This window comes from Garra rufa, chromosome 5 (genome assembly GCF_049309525.1).
Source record: "Garra rufa chromosome 5, GarRuf1.0, whole genome shotgun sequence".
Lineage (NCBI taxonomy): Eukaryota > Metazoa > Chordata > Actinopteri > Cypriniformes > Cyprinidae > Garra > Garra rufa.
Window position 1 is genome coordinate 16,716,638 of NC_133365.1, and position 18,551 is coordinate 16,735,188.

Sequence of the window (18,551 nt, forward strand, 5' to 3'; positions counted from 1 at the left end):
ATTAGTAATATGCATTGCTGAGAACTTTTCTCAATGTATATATATATATATATATATATTTTTTTTTTTTTTTTTCACCATCAGATCCCAGATTTTCAAATAGTTTATCTCGGTCAAATATTGTCCTATCCTAACAAACCATACATAAATGAAAAGCTTATTTTTTCAGCTTTCAGATAATGTATAAATTGATTAAATGATTATGACTGGTTTTGTGTCCAGTGTCACATATGACTTTACACCTCTTCTATGATGAACATGATTTCGTTTTCTGAATTACAAGGTATTTAATTAATTCATTAATTATTAATTTATTTAGTGGGGAAAAAGTCTATGTGGTGTATCTGTTCTGAGACAAAGTCTTAAATTATAAAGCTGGAATACTTGCAAAATAAATGTTAACTTAAGTAGTTTTCGTCTTTGAATAAGTATTCCTTTAAAAAGACAATTCTGAATTTTGTTTTCAAAAGATGACTACTTATAAGCTTCTCCCCCAAAGTCAGTGTGTGGCGCATCAAAACATGCAATAAAATATTCTGTTGTCATGTGACAAGAAAAAACATAAAACAGAGAGGACTTGTTTATACCTACATAACTGTGAGTCATTTGTTTATCTGATATTTTATGAAAACTTCATATGTAACCACAAAGTACATTCAAAGCTTTTTATTGCTACACCACTTGTAAGCTATGTTTGAGCGTGTGTAGAATAAGTTAGGCTATATACGTTTTCCACACCATTTTTCTATAGTATGAAACGAACCGCGTTTTCATTTCTAATTTCTAAAGATTACTTCTATCATCATCATCGTTGTGTTTCATTGCTCTAAACACAAACTCAAAGCAGACCTGGAAACACTAGATAAAAAAACTTTTTTCTTATCAGACAATTAGCCTGATCATAAAATCATATAGTGCAGGATGACATTTGGTTTATTTTCGCAGGACAGTTGTCGTCGTTACCGCTTTGCTGTGACCGTGTCACTCTCAGGCCATAATTTCCTAAGTTAAGCAGTTGGAACATAATAAAACTAGGTGCTATAGACATGGCTTCATCCGATACTTGTCTGTCTTTGACTGACACTTATTTTGGTTAACATTGGTCTCATTGTAAAGGCCCGGGCTCGATCTAGACACAAATATCAGCTTTCGTGATAGAGTTCCACAGCTGTTACGTGAGAAGAGCGAGTCATTCTCCGAGCAGGCTCACCTTCCCTGGGAACAGAGCTGAGAGGAGAGCCGCTGGAGCAACAGGCTTTATCGGGCTCCGAGTTCAGGTTGAACTTTAACCCGACAACTTCTTGGGTTGAAAGTGATGCCTTTACGATCATTACGTTGTAAATAAGAGTACCCTGTGCATTGGTGTCTTCAAGTGCAAGGTGAGATATGTCTATCAAATTGGTCGCACAGGTGCAGGTTCGTTTGTACGCTCGTTTCATGCACTGAAAATAAACAAACAAAAATAAAGCATTCAGTTGAAACTGTTTTTATAAAGAACTTTATTTAATTACAGCATGGAGATCATCATTACACTCACATGATATGAAAACAAATCGAACGATTAATAAGGGCACAGAACTGCCATTAATTCAAAGACGAGAGACTAACATATTTAAACGATTTATGAAAAGTGAAAAATAACAGTTAAAATATCTGATCATGTTTTCATTTAATGAAAGCGAATAAAAAAAGAGAGAAAACCCAGAAAACATCTATCATTTCAGACTAGGATGCCAATAAAACGTAGAATCTCTTCGATTAAAATATTAATTGTTAAAACGAGTCCTAATTTACAAACCAATTAAGTTTTCGATTTGGTTTAAGGCTATATTTAATGCGAGTGACATATTCACATATGGCTTGTCAGTTTTTTGTCAAATAAAATCAAATAACGATGAAATTCATGTGTTTATTCCTAAGGCAACAATATTGGGATCTGAGTGGAACAGTTTTAACTAGATAGTGTAAGCAACTTGCAGCTGATCAGTGGAATCTAATGAATAGTTGCAGGTATATTAAAAGATTAATTCATTGTAAAAAACAGTTTCAAAACACCAAAGCATCTGGGGTCTTGCATGTCTTCAGTCTATTTTGGATAAAAAATAATATATGAAATATGTATAAAGCACTAGAACTATTTACACTGATTACCTTCAGCAATCCGAAATAACAACTTATGACAAATTATGCTTTTAAAAAGTGATGAGACAAAAACAGCCTTTTACTGAGAGATTAATTTTCAAGCTAAAGCAGACTGATCTGCTGACATGCCTGAGTGACATATCTTTAAGCCTCCGCTAATACCACATTGTCCAGGAGACAATGTCTCTTGTCTTTGCTGAGACAGTAACATAACACATGCTTTAGCTTTAGCAGAGGATGACAAAGAGGTTAAAACAGTCCGAATAGTCATGGACTTTGCAAAAAAAGGGCAGGCAAACATCATCTTAAGGAATGGCTTTTACACTTTGGATTTAATTTAAATCGCCCTGATCCTGACACATACGAAGAAATTCCAAGACTGACATGTCTACTCCGACAAAGGGAGATATTCCTAAAATTCATGCTCGGACAAGGCTTTAAGGGATTTAAAAACGAAAGGATTCATTCGATCTGTCATGCTGTCAATGGCTTACTTCACTGTGTTCCTTCGAAATCTAGTCTTTAGATAGCCATCGAATAGATGTTTGAATCTGCAAGTTGCTTTTTTCTTCCAGTTAAAGTGTTATGCATATGAAACAAACAACCCGTAAGCCTTTAGCATCCGACATACAAAGTTCCTAAGCGCTCAAGTACTTTAAATGCAAGGGAGACCCCCGTTAAAAAGAAACAAACCAAAGAGAGATACAAAGACTTTGCAGGCAGGCACTAGGACCTGCGAGACTTTTGTGTGTATGTGTGTGTGCAGGTGCTTCCCAGGCATTAGCTCAGTTCAGGACAATGTCAGGATAATTAGAGGTGCATCAAGAGGCGGTGTGCGGCGCCGCCTGTCAGCCTTAATCTGGCCACCGATGGGCCACCACCAAATCCACACAGCGGCCCACAGGAGGCACAAGCAGTGAAGCCATATTGCTTTGACAGTTGCACTCATCCAGAAGTAATGCAAAACGCTATTCTGATGTATACAGGCTGACCCTGCACTCCTCAGAGTCATACAATTCACTGGGAGGAGGGCTTCAAGGAGGAATATTTTTCATAAAAAGAACAGAGGAGAAAAGGAACTAAGAGGGGATGAAGGTGGGCTCTGGGTTGGGATCTGCGAGCCCTTTATAAATCTTCGTTTTTTATACGGTGGGAGCTGCGTGTGGTGACCGGGCTGGAGAAGGACTCGTCCTCGTGGTCCTTAAGGGCATCGCTGAAGAACTTGAAGATGGAGTGGAAGCTCTTCCATGATGTTAACTCATGCTTCTCAGTACCTAGGAAAAACAGAACATCATAGTAGATGTAAAAAACTTGTAGTCATAATTGTTTAGAATTACAGTAAAACAAGCCACATTTTTATATTTAAAAGGATATTTCACTCCAAAATGAAAGGAAAATCAATAATTCTGAACCATTCAATGTATTTTTGAAAACCTTAAGATTGGTTTTGTGGTCCAGTATAACTCACTTTTATTTTGGATGAACACTAAAGAAGACATTTTGAAACTTTGACTGTAAACTTTCAGAAAAAATGTTTGTCACTGGGGCAGTTTCTTTAAAGGGACAACTTTGTACCTCTACTGTACCTGTAAACCTTTGCTCATCTTCACAACACAGATTAAGATATTTTAAAAGAGAAATAAATTGTTGAATAAAGTCATTATTTTTGTTTTCTAAACCCACAAAAGTACTCTGGTAGCTTCATAAAATGACGGCAAAACCACTGTTACATGGACTATTTTAACAATGTGCTTACCACCTTTCTAGGCTTTGAACGTGTCAGTTGCGTTGCTGTCTATGCAGGGTCAGAAAGCTTAATCTTAATTTGTGTTCCGAAGATGAATGAAGGTCTTACAGGTTTTTGAACAACATGAGGGTGAGTAATTAATGACAGAATTTTAATTTTGGGGTAAACTACCCCTTTAGGGTAATGCACCACTGACAAGCTTATGGAGTTTGAAGACATTTGAAAAAAAAAAATTATCTAATTTTGTGTTCTACATAAGGTTTGGAATGGTTTGAGGTTTGAACCCAGGCTCATGAAAATACATGCCTTTATATACATTTCTGTAATACCGTAACGTACCTTACTGGATGTTTTACCACAGTTTTTTAAAAGTGAAATGTCTAGACCGTGGCACGTTTTTATTACGCTGGTACAGGCCCATAATGCTGCGTTTTTATTACACTGCTTAAGGTACATATTGCAGCTGTTCAGATTTAAAATATCCGGAAAGTGTTGCTAAAGGTTAGTGCTCCATTGTATTGGAAATATTCCCTACACAAAACCCAACCCTAAACCTACCCGATAGTTTTAACAAATGCAAAAATGATATAAAAACACATTTCTTGATTTTTCACATTTCTTGAGCTCTTCACTTCTTAAGTGCAACGCCGTATCGCATGAGCTACCTAGCAAACCTACTGAATTTGAAAATTCATGCATGTGAAGCTGTATATGTGAGAACAACGTCCAAAAGTATCAGTTTTCAAATCGCGCAGGACGTTAAAATTGTTTTGAAGTCATAACATATTCTGCAAGTAATTAGGCTTTATTAATCAAGACTCTGTAGCTGTAAATCATACTTTGTGTGAAAAGGAATAAAAGTTGTCAGAGTTTTACTGCCTCTAGTGTTCATTTCAACTTGAAGCTGCAGTTATTCGTACATATCGGTATATTTTTTCAGCTTTCATAGAGGCACGTATTTCCAATGAGACCATGTTGGAATAAATGATTCGAAATGTCCCTTTAACACTTTCTACAGAGATCTCCAGAGCCCTTAGATTAAATGAAGTGATATGTGAGGACTGTTTCATACTCTAAATAGATTACAATGTCTGATGCCAAGCAAAAAACTTTAGACTCTGTTGTGTACAGGGTGTGCACCGACACAAAGTTTTCCATCTATTAGGATATTGCGCATTTAGGGACAATGGATGGAATGGCCGCTATCCACAGAAGATTAAATTTTCTCTCTCTGGAGTTCGATACACCTATCAGTTAATCCACAAAACGGCTCAGTTTTCCCTCTGTGGCAGCAGGTTAAAGAATTCCCATGTTTGGGTCATTGGATCCAGGTGAAGTGACATGTACACCTTAAGTCCTCATCAGACCTTTCAAAGTCCCACAAGAGCCTTTCACAGCCCTCATAATGCAGCACTTTCAGACAGGTAGTGTCTGGCGCGGAAGAAGTACATTGGGTCTGTTTATTTACGGTGCTATTTGTGAGAAAGGTTGAATTGAACCCCGACTAGATCAATTCCACTTTGAACCGTTCACACTGTACGTAGCTTAAAGCGTCCGACTGCCTTGATATACGTTTGTTTGGAACAAAGAGGATCAGACTGATGTGCTTTTCCTCCTCAATCATGATTTCTCATTCTTTTCCCTCCGCATTGCAACTGGTGCATGAACTTGCCCGGAGGGATCCAATTAAAGAGCAACTTTAAGGCCCATGCCAAAAGTGCACTCCAATGGCCATGATATTGACCTCCATGTTTATTACATTGACCTCTGTCTGGGCAGTATTGATGAAGATAGCCATGTTGAGATGGGAAAGAGGTGTGTGTGTGTATCAGAACGGTCGAGTCTTTCTAACTCGGCCAATGATCAGTGCCTCAGGTCAAGTTTACCAAGCTGACGATCAGCGAGTCGATACCTGCTGCCCAAACAATCTCTTTAGTGGTGTAGGTCCTGGCACAACAGCACTCCAGAGGAGAAGACATTGCCTCCACTGCTCTTATTTATAATTCATACCCAATTTGGAGCACACAGCCTTTACTTTCCCTCCACTCCAGGCCCCCTCACCTTTCCCAACTAACCTTTTTATTTGTCTCTTTTTTTCTCCAGGACCAATTAATGGCGATGGGTTCACTTTTTGTTACCTTGAACCGGTGGTGAACCCCTGATCAACGAGAGCGACTCATACTGATCCCAGCCACGGGGTCAGCCACAGTGCGTCTCTGAGCAGATATGCAAATGCGGCGAGCCCCTGTGGCGACCCTGCGGGAGCTCCGCCCCTGCCGGCGACATCACCTTTGATGAGGGTTCACAAGCATGCCTCACTAATGACCCTTTATTACTCTACCTTGCCATCTCTTAATTGCCAAGATGTGTTGAGTGTAATCAATAGTGTATGTGTGCCGCGGCGTCTCGGTTACGTCATTCGCTCGCATAGACACACAAAAAATGTGGAAGAGGACAGCCGTGCCTGGCTAGCCCACAAATTAAATGAATGCCATTTAAAGAGGTGGCCATTGATTAAATGTCATCTTTCAATAAAGAGAGCAATGTCTACCGCATAGAAGTAGGAGAAGTCTCTTGTTCTGGTGTTCCTTTCATTTTTTTTTTTTTTTTTCTTTCACAGGGTTTTCTCTTTGCCTAGGGGATTTTTTTTAAGTTCTTTAACAGAAAGGATAAGGCTGATAATTTCTTTACCGTCTTACAAATAATGGCACACTACTATTAAAAATCCATTAACGTGCAATTGGGAAATAGATTATTAAAGCCTTGAAAAAACTTTTCTTGCAATACATGGAAATTATGACAATAAACATAATGGACGTTTATCTAATTAATTACATACAAATGCTTTGATATATTTCCTAAGGCAAAATTGTATTTAGTAGTTTTTTAAAAAATATATGTTTTTAATAAATGTGACCCTGAACCACAAAAACAGTCTTAAGTAGCACGGGTATATTTGTAGGAATAGCCAAAAATACATTGTATGGATCGAAATTATAATTTTTTCTTTTATGCCAAAAATCATTATGATATTAAGTATCATGTTCCATGAAGATCTTTTGTAAATCTCCTAGCATAAATATATCTTAAAACTTAATTTTCTATAAGCAATATGCATTGCTAATAACATCATTTGGACAACTTTAAAGGCAATTTTGTCAATGTCAGATTCCAGATTTCCAAATAGTTGTATTTCAGCCAAATATTGTCCTATCCTAACAAACCATGCATCAATGGAAAGCTTATTTATTCAGCTTTGATATAAATCTCAATTTCAATATATATATATATATATATATATATATATATATATATATATATATATATATATATATATATATAAAATGTTAAAAAGCTTATGATAATAATAACTAATAAATAATGGGCCAAAACACAATACTGAAGTATTAAACCTGAAAATTCATCCAAAACATCTAAATTATCAAAAATAAATTAGATATTGTAGAACCAGTGTTGAGAAGGTTTGGAAATTGTAATAGGTTAACCTATTTGAAAATAAGTAGTGTAACTATTTCAACTACTTTATTAATGTAACTGATTACTTTTGATTACTTTTTGATTACTTTTCTACATTTCTCATTATTCATTCTGATCATTTAAAGCAGGCAGGGTTATCCTTACAATAGGACTTAAGACCGATTACTGTCAGACTTTCAAAATCCTTCATCACTTGATTTAAAATTAAAAGCACAGCCACCACAAAATAGTTCTGAGGTTACATGCTTATTTAAAATCACAAGATATAGTTTAATAGCTATGATACAGTTTTTGAAGTCAAATCTTTGAATAGCTATGACAGGAAACACTGGCATCTAACAATGCCTTGGGGAAAAAAAACAGTAAATCCTAAAAAATAAAGCATATACATAAACCCAAATAGAAAATAAAACAGTTATCGAATAAGCATGTGTCCTATTTCTTTTTCCTAAACTCCTGAAACATTGGTGTCTCATATTTTAGAGCAGTCGATGCAACTTTGGAAAGAAATCAAGGTCCCACTTTACACTAGGTGTACATCCCTTACTAGGGGTGTAACGATACACCAAAGGCACGATTCGGTTCGGTTCACAGTTTTGGAGCCACGGTTCGGTTCGGTTCGGTTCGGTTTCTTGACTGCAATGCTAAGGAACAATAGATTCACTTAATAAAAAGAACAACTAAACTTTTTCTTTATTAACATTAAGCTTTGAAATGGGCTTGTCCAAATGAAAAATTTACTTATCCTGGGCAAAAAAATGCCTTTTTTTGCTGTAAATTAATCCATTCTGAAGCAATAGTCTCATCACTACTCTTACTTTAATCTGAATATTTGTGATAATTGCCTTAAATTGATTTCTAGGACACCTTTTTAACCTCATTTTCCTAACCTTACTAACTGTATGTGTCATCATTCACATCAAATTCTTAAATTATCAATACATCAAATTAGAATATTATAAAACTGAATATTAAATAAAAAAATATATAAAACTGTATTTACTTAGACTGTTTAATGAAGATAAGGGGTTCCAAAAAATGCATTTACACAGTAAAATTGCACTATGTTATACTTTTTTTAAACATAAATCTAAAATATTGGAAAAATGCAATACCTTTAAATATGAAACCGAACCACCAATAGGTGGCAGTAGTCACTGTCTTAATGAGCGATTCAACCATAGATGGATTCAACCAGTTCGTTCACTGACTCGATTCATTAAAAAATGCTAAATCATTCAGTACTGAAATACCGCTGTGTTGCTCGGAGATTCAAGGAGGTTCTGCTGTTGCTTAGAACTATTTCGTTTGCAAAAACGGTTAATGATGTGTCTAAAATGTAAGTCAGTTAATATAAACTACTAGTTTATTGAACTACTGTTGTATAAAATCAATGTCATATTTGCAATCGTAATGGTGCTTTTCTACCGCAGTATTTTTGTTCATGCTTGTTTCTTTGTGTATGCTGTTGCGCCTATTAGTGTTGATTTTCTGTGAGTCAGATAGCCTGCAGGAGCTTGATACTTGATACTGTCTGTTTTCAGTCATCTTAAGTAATAAAATCAGAATTATGCTCACCAAAGTTTCGTTGCTGCGCTAGTTATTGTTTGTCATTGATGTCCGGTCGGGCCAGTAAAATACTCGTTCACTTGAGTCCCTTTCATAAAATCCACTGGTCCCGGACAAGCGTTAATGTCGAGCCCTGAGTAGTAACCGAGTTTGATCGCTCACTCAAGTCACATGACATGACATGCACTTGGAAAATACTAACTTTAGAATATAATGTTTAGAACAAAATTTAGAACAAAAGTTCATCATTACTAATACAATTTAATCAAATAAAGATATTTAAATTGTTTAAATTAGTTAGAGACTAGTGATATCAACCTCAACAATTGGGCAGCAAGGGGCGTGAGAGTACCGCGGTACGCCACGAGAGTTTCACGATACGTATCGTGGTTGGTGTATCACGATATTTCAGTTCGGTTTGTAATATCGTTACACCCCTATCCCTTACACCCTAATCCACCCATAAACCTACCCATAACACCAAACCTGTCCCTAACCTTACATATATCCCACCTTAATAGAAGCAAAAGTGTTTGCAATGCAATATGACCACATTAAGTACATTGTACTTATTTTTTAATGTAAGTACATAATAGTTAAGGTCACCTAATATAAAGTGTGACCAAAATCAATTAAATATGTTTGTGTATGAAAATATTCAGATGTAACCCCTTTTGTAACATTTAATAACTGTAATTTAATTACACATTTTTCCTTAGTAACTGCAACAGACTACAGTTACATTTATTTTGTAATTAAATTACAAAACTCTGTTCATGTAACTTTATTAGGCAACATTTGAAGTGAATCAAAAAAGTTAATCAAAGTTGTTTAAGACAAGAACAGGTATTCTTTTGGTTCTGATCCACTTCAAATGTAGACTGCTGTAGTTACTCCCCAACATTGTATAGAACATCACATAAAATGATATGTACAAACATAATAATAAATACTACACATGTAATTGTGCAATTAGTAAAAGAGTTGCACTTTTTGAACTAGTTTCAGTGAAAACTCAGCAGATAGCCTAACACAACCCCAAAACCCCTCACAACATACAAAAATTATCATGTGTTCTCACACACTAGATTTTGATATCCTCATCTTCTACAAGGCACCTCACAGTATGAGCACCAACACACTTCCGCTCACACCAGGCCACCGTTATCTGCAATACTTCATACGACTCCATTTGACCACTGAATTTGTCATAATGAAGCTTCATATTTCACGAGCCCATTAAGACGTCTTCCAGATGCAGATCAAATCTTTATAATGAACCATTACATTATTCAGCTGGATACCTTTGAGGGTAATTTAGTAGTTCTTTGATCTCACTGTGACAAATAGTGTTTGAAACAGTGTCCCGGTGACAAACACACACTCACACAGACACACACACTCGCACAAACACAAGCACTCTTTCAACATTCATGTCAACAATAAATCAAGGAAGACAGGCTTTAGCTATCGGCAATTCCTTTTTCTCCTCTCACCAGAAGCGTTACAAATGGTAATCGTGTGTGATGGTAAAATGCTCATGAGCGAACGATGCTCGAGTGAACGAGCAGTCAAAGCACCGCCGCGAGTAACACTCGGAGAGAGTAAAAAATATCAAAGTGTGCTGATTGTAATTGGTCTCCATCTGTAGCGTGGCATTCAATCGTGCCTCTTAATTGATTGAGCACAACTGGCATATTCTATTTATTTGTCAAAATTATTTGATTTCATTGCCAGACATTTTTTTACATGTTGTAATTACACAGTTGTTGAAAAATTACAGTATCTGATATTCTAGTAATTAAAATATTTCAACCTCTAATTGTTTTAGTGTGATTGTTTGCAGTTATGGTAGCTTTATGTGTGTGTGTGTGTGTGTGTGTGTGTGTGTGTGTGTGTGTCTTCCTTATATCCACTGCACATCAGCACAATTATATCCTTGACTTGTTCAACACACAGTGTGCTTATGGTTTCACTCCAAACTAGAATGAACTAGTCCGAGTAACACTAGCAGGGGGAAACTATCCGGCGCACGATGCTGCAGAGTCTATTTGCTATCTGTGTCCCTGTTGGCAAAGGGCTTAGATTTCCGGTCCCAACGCTCTCTGATATTTGTTTGCTCTATGCTCTAGCGGTTTGGCGCTTTCGCCATGCATGCCTGAACATCTGAGAGGCGATCTGAGAGAGTCGGCTCGAGGACAAACGAGGCCAGAACAGGTGTCAACGTTCTAGCACGTCGTGTTAACGCAGCTCTCTGTGATGGAGAAGCTACGATTCGTGACACAACTAATTAAATCTAAATATACTCTATAGCCAACCCCCACCCGTCGCTCCCCCAGCACATAAACCCGCTGCCCTTCGAGGATACGGCTCATCCCTCTTCACGTTAGGCGCCAAGAGCGCATATTACCGCTGCAACTAGAGCGTGCTTTGTTTGCATTATATCTAATTAAATTAATGCATTTGGAAAAAAAAATAAGCACTTAAAATTGCAAATAGAAAAAGGGAAAAACATGCACACCTACGATTTCATCAAAAAGTCTCTCTGTCAATTGCCCGTACGCAGGACCTGTCTGGCGGTGGGTTCCCCTTGTTCCCCCCCCTCCTCTGCCTCTTTTAATTACTTTACTTATTATTGTTGTAAGAGCAAACAGAGGCAGAACTCATTACACATCCATAAATGAGAAAGCGAACGTGTGGCTTCGGGGCCTGCTGAGAGAACCTACAATTCACTTATAAAGTTGGAAACAAAGCGAGAGGGGGTAAAGAGTGAGTGAATGAAGGGAGAGCGGGAGACGAACGCTATGAAATGAAGTTTCATTCCACTCTTTTCACATTATTCAAGCTTGGAACAGAGCAAAGGCAACAAGAGAATGAGCTCGGCAACACATTTCCAGCGTGTGTCCCTGAGCTGCTCCTCCCTTGCAGCGGTGCACTTTCTTTCTTTTTTTTATTTGAGAGTGGGCGCCTCGACTTAGCTGTAATAAAGACGGCAAGTTTTATAGAGCTGGAATGGAGTCTTTACGAGATAACCGGAGAGCAGGGGCCAGTGTGGGATGTGTAGCGCGAGTATTTGAGACTCTGGGGGACACTAAGTCAAATCACAGCGCGGGTACTGTACCCACCAAAGACGGCGGTAACCACTGGCGGTGGCAGTGTGTTCGGGAGAGAAAATCTAATGATGGCGCTTGGGTGTCTGAATCTGTTTTACCAGTCTGACTAAAGCTAGTCATTAGCCCGGGCTAGCACTTTGCGAGAAGACTAGCGCTTCATTACTGTGCCCACTCTGTTTGCTCCTCTGTAAAACAGCCTGTAATAAAGCAAATCAAGAATCACAGAGGAATTCAGAAATGACAAACCGTATCCTTGACAGTGGAGCAGAAACACTGATAGCAGGGCTAATTTGAGGGCTAATTTGTTAGCAAGTCAAATAACCTAAGTCCACAGTAGCATAATTAAGTTAGCCGCTGATAAAAAAGCCTGCAGATGTCAAAGTCGACTCCAGAGGGGAAAACGAAAAATAAACAAGAACGACGGAGAGACCCGGAGTGCAAACAACTCCTAAGCCCCAGTTGCTCATCATTACAGTACTAGAATATTCATTAAGTGGTCTGCGGAAGAGTGACCGAAGCCTTACGGTAAGATAAAATGTAATAAATGAGCTGTGCTTTAGAAGTGACATGTTCACAGCATTTACCAAAAAGTACATTATGGTATTTTACGTAAGCCATCAATTTTGAGGGTATTGAGTAATACATAGTCAGGTTACTTTATTCATGTAATTGCACACATTAAATGTACACTGTAACATCCAAGTTAATTTTTTTTAAATAAGTAACACATTATTTTGTATATAAGTAAATTGTCGTACCAGATGAAGCAAAATCCATGAAACATAGATAGAAACATAGATAAAAAATAAATAAATAAATAAATAAATAAATAAATAAAATAAAAAAGAGGGTGTGTATAACAGTGCATGCACTTTTTGGGGGTATAAAAAAAGAAATAAAACAATTAATCAAAAAAGGGGATGCTATTTTTCAGTGCATGCAATTTTTGAGGGTATCAAAAATAAATAAAATAAAATAAAATAAAATAAAATAAAATAAAATAAAATAAAATAAAATAAAATAAAATAAAATAAAATAAAATAAAATAAAACAGGGGTGCTGTATTTTAGTGCATACAATTTTGGGGGGTATAAAATAAAAGAAAAAAGAAAATTAACAAAATAAATAAAATAAAATAAAATGAGTAAATAAGTAACAAAATATAATAAAATAAAAAGGGTGTCTATTAATAAAATAAAATAAAATAAAATAAAAATTTCAGTGCATACAATTTTTGGGGGTATAAAATAAAATAAAAAAAAGAAGATTGAAAGGGGCGGTGTATGTTAGTGCATACAATTCTTGTGGGTATAAAATAAAATAAAATAAAATTAAAGAGGGGGTGCTGTATTTCAGTGCATGCAATTTTTATGGGTATAAAAAAGGGGAATGTTATATTTCAGTATATGCAATTTTTGAGGGTATAAAAAAAAATAAAAATAAAATAAAATAAATAAATTAAAGCAAAATAAGAATTAAATGAAATAATGGTACTATCATGGAACATTTCCCCCAAACAACAACATGAAAAAGAAAGAAAAGAAAACGGTATAACTATTGGATATTATAAATATTCACATGGTCAAAATTCTGTATGAGCAAAAATGTAAAAATAATAATCTATTAACATTAATTTATCTATTCTAGTCTATCACCTGCAGCTCTTACACAAAACAGATGAACAGAGTGGATAAATGAACATTTGATTTCACATCGAGGAGAGAGAGAGAGAGAGAGGGAGGAATAAAAACGGTTGCAAATGAACTGAGTATTAATGTGGATCTGTCATCCACACAACGCAGGTACACAGAGGGTTAATTCACACAGGCTTTAACACCAGCACAAGACAGCGTGTCAAGAGTGTACAATAACACAGCACATCACTTGCAAAATTGCACATACACAGATGAGAGGTGTTAGATACTGTTTGATGAAATTGGCACTGCACACAAAAGCCCTCCAAAAAAACACCAATGTATTTGGATTCAGTACACGGTGACCGTGTGAACATTTGCACATTTCCTCTGGAATTATTGACAACATCAAACATCATTGCAAGTGCGTAACTTGACATTACTCTTCGGTCCATTCTATGTCATTTTTTTATTCTAGGCTGAGAGATATTTTAAAATTCAGTCAGATACAGGTTGTCAGATTCAGACCTAAAAGATGACAAAATATTGCAACTTGACAGTAACTCTCCAACCTAGACATCCTTGCACCCCAATAATAAGACTTCCACACTAAACTCACTGCCCTGATGAGCATCTACACTCCAGCTGAAGTAACAGATGAACCCTACAGGTGCCGCTACTTTGATAACGGTGTCTGAGAAAGTGAGAGTGAGAAGGCGTGTGAGGGAATACAGGAAATCAATGGTGGATCAATACATAAATAAGAACACATTGCTTGAGTGTGTTTACTAAAGGAGCAGCAGCGGCAGTCATGGACCGAAGAGAGTTCAGTAGTCACACGACATCCATACCAACACTGTGTAAACTAAAGAAGACAATGGATTCTTCTTGCTTCTGCTAACAGTGAGATACATCTACGAAATGGGTGCATTTGTAGACTGATTCGCGAAAATTGATTTTTGCACTGGACATATTTCAAATCTCGGTTTAGTTGGAAGGTATGAGCAGATGTGGGATGATGCAAGAGAGTGTAAATCAAACCACAGGCTAATGCAGCGATTGAGTCAAGCACACAACGCAGCAGGACAATAATTGAGGAAACTGACTTGGCATAGAATTATTACATGTACACCGCACTGCCTCAAGTTCAAAGCTTTTTTTCTGTTCAGAGAAAACTTTCTTTTTTCCACTGTAAGGCGGACACTGTTATCCAGAACAAGTTCGTTTTAAACTAGTAAATGTGTTTAATAATTCATGTTTTTCGAAACAACTTAGACTTTGGTGTGTGCAAAAAAAAGTGGAAAAAGAACCTTAAGAGAAACCAAACTCTAAATGGGGAACCCATTATCCTCTAGCAAGTTAAATATATGTGACCCTGGACCACAAAACTAGTCTTAAGTAGTATATTTGTAGCAATAGCTAAAATACATTGCATGTATCAAAACTGAGCCAAAAATCATTAGGATATTAAAGGTGCCATAGAATGCATTGAAACAATATTTTAAATTGTTCTCTGATATCTACATAGAAGGTATATGGCATAGGAAAGGGCAAAAAATCTCCAGAAATGGTTTTACAGGTCCATTTACAACCCTAGGATTTGTCCCTAGAATGAAATGGTCTGTTATTGCCTTATTTGGAAGGTTCCTGGATATTAATGAAGAGCTCTGCTCTGATTGGCAGTCTCACAGAGCGGCTCGCTCTCACATAGCTGTAAGGAAACACATGGAGGAAATATATATTACATTATGGCAGCTTTATTTATTTAACTCTAGCCGCTTTTAATATGAGGTTTGTTGAATCTGTCGCTTTGAATCCGCGACATTTTACTCTCTCTATTGTGATCGCATGTGCTCTGTGTAAAGTTATACTGCAGCGAAGTAGTATAACGTAAGAAGGACTTACCACACAAGTTTTGATGCTTTAGTGATGCTCAGGATCTGTAAATTATTGGCCATCATCAGTGCACTCATCTCTCCGTTCATGTGGAAAGTGAAATCTTATGTACAGGCTACCGCTAGCATTAAGCTAACCATGTCCCTTCAGTAGCTTGCCTTATTTTACTGATGTACTGATGTTACTGATGATTGGGCTATGCAGATGTTGGGGGCGTAACTATTAACGATTGGGACTATGGCATAATAGTCGGTGTTATTTTGGAATTTACCTATTTTTCGGTGGTCTTTTGCAAACACCAGAATTATATAAGGAAATGGAAATGGTGGTGTTTGAGACTCATGGTATGTCATGTCCATGTGCTGAACTGTTATTACTCAGCTATGCCAAGGTAAACACAGTTTTCCATTCTATGGCACCTTTAAGTAAAGGTCAAGTTCCATGAAGATATTTTGTAAATTTCCTACCATAAATATATCAAAACTTAATTTTTTATTAGTGATATGCATTCCTAAGAACTTCATTTGGACAACTTTAAAGGCAATTTTCTCAATATTTAGAATTTTTTGCACCCTCAGATTCCAGATATTCAAGTAGTTGTATCTTGGCCAATATTGTCCTATCCTAACAAACCATATATCAGTGGAAAGCTTGATGTATAACTCTCAATTTAAAAAAAATTGACACTTATGACTGGTTTTGTGGTCTAGGGTCACATATTACAAAAAAAGGGAGAAAGAAAATTAAATGTGTGTATAGTTATTTCAACCAAAACAACAAACAAACAAAAATATAGCTGCAAGTAGTGATTGCCGGGGTTCATGAGCTTTAAGGCATTTCAGCACATATGGAAAAAGATATTACATATTATTTAGTAAGCCGCCTGTAACCACCCAAATCAATGATTTAAAAAGCATTTTTGGCAAATACATGTAATTAAGAAAATTATGTTTTTGTAATGTTTAGGACTGCGCTCTCCCTAAAACTTGCATGAGTGTATAGAATAACCTGTCGCATGTGCTCACCAGGTTTTATGAAGTTTGTGAGTTTTCATTTAGGTTTTATGGGCTTTGGGACATTTTGGGACAGATCCCTTTTTTAAACTACCCTGTTATAGCTTCCCAAAGTGTTTTAAGTTTTAATTTTTTATAATTATTGACCTCTTTCTAGATTGAGCGAAAAACCTTGGACTTCGCAACTTTCGCAAAAGTAGGTTTATTACATTTTCTCAGTCATCTAACAGTTTGATTGACAGCAGCTGTTCTAGAGGCAAAGTTGTTCAGAATGAAGAGGTCCATCGCATGATACAAATATTGTATGAATGTGTGAAAAAACGTGCAATACACAATCATTTAAACCCTTGAAAAATGCAAAATCGCCCACAGTGGCCGGTGGTTTGGTTCAGATTGAGTGAAAAACCTAGGACTAGTTCGCAAAAAGTAGGCTTTTCAAAAAATGCAAAATACCCCAAAATTCACTGACTGGCACGAACCTTGTTGACATTGTAGTCGGTGTGAGCACTACCATCCCTTCGAGTTTCAAGTCTCTACAACATACGGTGTGGTCTGCCCAATCAAATTTACATGGAGATTGGTGATCTTTGGCCATTGTAACAATTACAATAGGGTTTCAGCGCTAAAAAAGTCTAGGTAAAGCTAAAGTAAGCCTATATTAAAGGGTTAGTTCACCCAAAAATGCAAATTACCCCATCTTCTTTAAGACAAATACAATCTGAGTTATATTAAAAAACACGTGTTTACGAGAGTGGCGTTACAGTAAATGATGTAGGCTGTAGGCGTAGCATAAGCTCCGGTGAGAATAGGCTAGTCTTTCAAGAACCAAGTTTTGTTTAAAGAAAAAACAGTCTCTTCTTGGCTTATATAGAAATCCTCAGTTTTAAAATGCAATCTGGGAAAACCCGTCGGAAAACGCGCGAAAGACATTTTCAGGAAATTCGATAGGTCGAATGTAATTTTTTTGAGGTTTTCAATAAATTATTGTTCTATAATGTCTTGTCTATCATCTCTGAAAATATCTTGGTAAAATTCACTTGTTTAGTGTAGAAAAATAGCGATTTATTGCAGAAAGCAGAATTGATTGTCTTTCTCAAATGTTAAGAACGTGCTGCAGAGGTGCTTTCCCTTAATACTACAAAACAGTTAACCTATCAAAATAAACATAAAAGTAACATATTTAATAAAGCTGTATCAATGCACATTCCCAACCAGTCCTGTGTAAACTACGGCATGCAAAGGTTTATTTATTTATTTATAATATCGTGAGATGGCGGGGCGCAACAACGTAGCCTAAAGTACTGTAGCTGCTCACTTAAATAATCGTACTCGTCTCAATCTGCCTAATCTTGGTGATGTCAGTGCCCTAAACGATGTAATAATGGACGATTTCACATCTAGAGATGAAGGATCGGATGATGAAGTTAGTAAAGAGGAGGGGTCAGTCCGATGGCAGTGAGTTTTATGCACAGTGTGCAAACAGTTGCACTGCACTTGCTTCTATAAATGTAAACTACAAGGTACACTATTCATGCTATCTAACCATACAAGGGGTGATCAAAAGTTCAGAGGCTATGCCTATGATAAACAACAGAAAACAGACGTTAGTCTGTTTGTGTAATGATGCAGTATAGCGCTCCTGACTTGACCTGGCATCTTGTTAAACCTGTGAAGTGAAAGTAAAACCTGTCTCACTTTAAACAGGTTTTTCTCAAACTCCCATTCCTGAAAATCATATCTATCAGCCAACTGCCAAATGATTTAGTTAGCACAAGAATTATATTTGTAAGAAAACCAACTTGTTCATCGTCTTTAAAGTCATTACTAAAATGTCCAGTAGCAATGCAGACGCAGTCGGTGAAGCACCCCTTGCTGACTAGCTGGCATAATTTGCAGCTGGCATTGCTCACCAACACAGTGGACTTGGAAGTGTGATCTG

General features: G+C 36.7%; 1 protein-coding gene across 2 annotated transcripts in view; it reads right to left on the bottom strand.

Annotated features, from left to right (window-relative positions):
* Positions 1-1,482: 1,482 nt before the first annotated feature.
* The window catches only part of arb2a (ARB2 cotranscriptional regulator A), a 206,052-nt gene continuing 188,983 nt past the window's right edge, over positions 1,483-18,551 (bottom strand). For both annotated transcript variants that reach the window (XM_073840323.1, XM_073840324.1), the window contains exon 11: positions 1,483-3,416. In XM_073840323.1, coding sequence (XP_073696424.1) covers positions 3,268-3,416 — 149 coding nt within the window. In that variant the 3' untranslated portion in view covers positions 1,483-3,267. The remainder of the gene's footprint in view (positions 3,417-18,551) is intronic.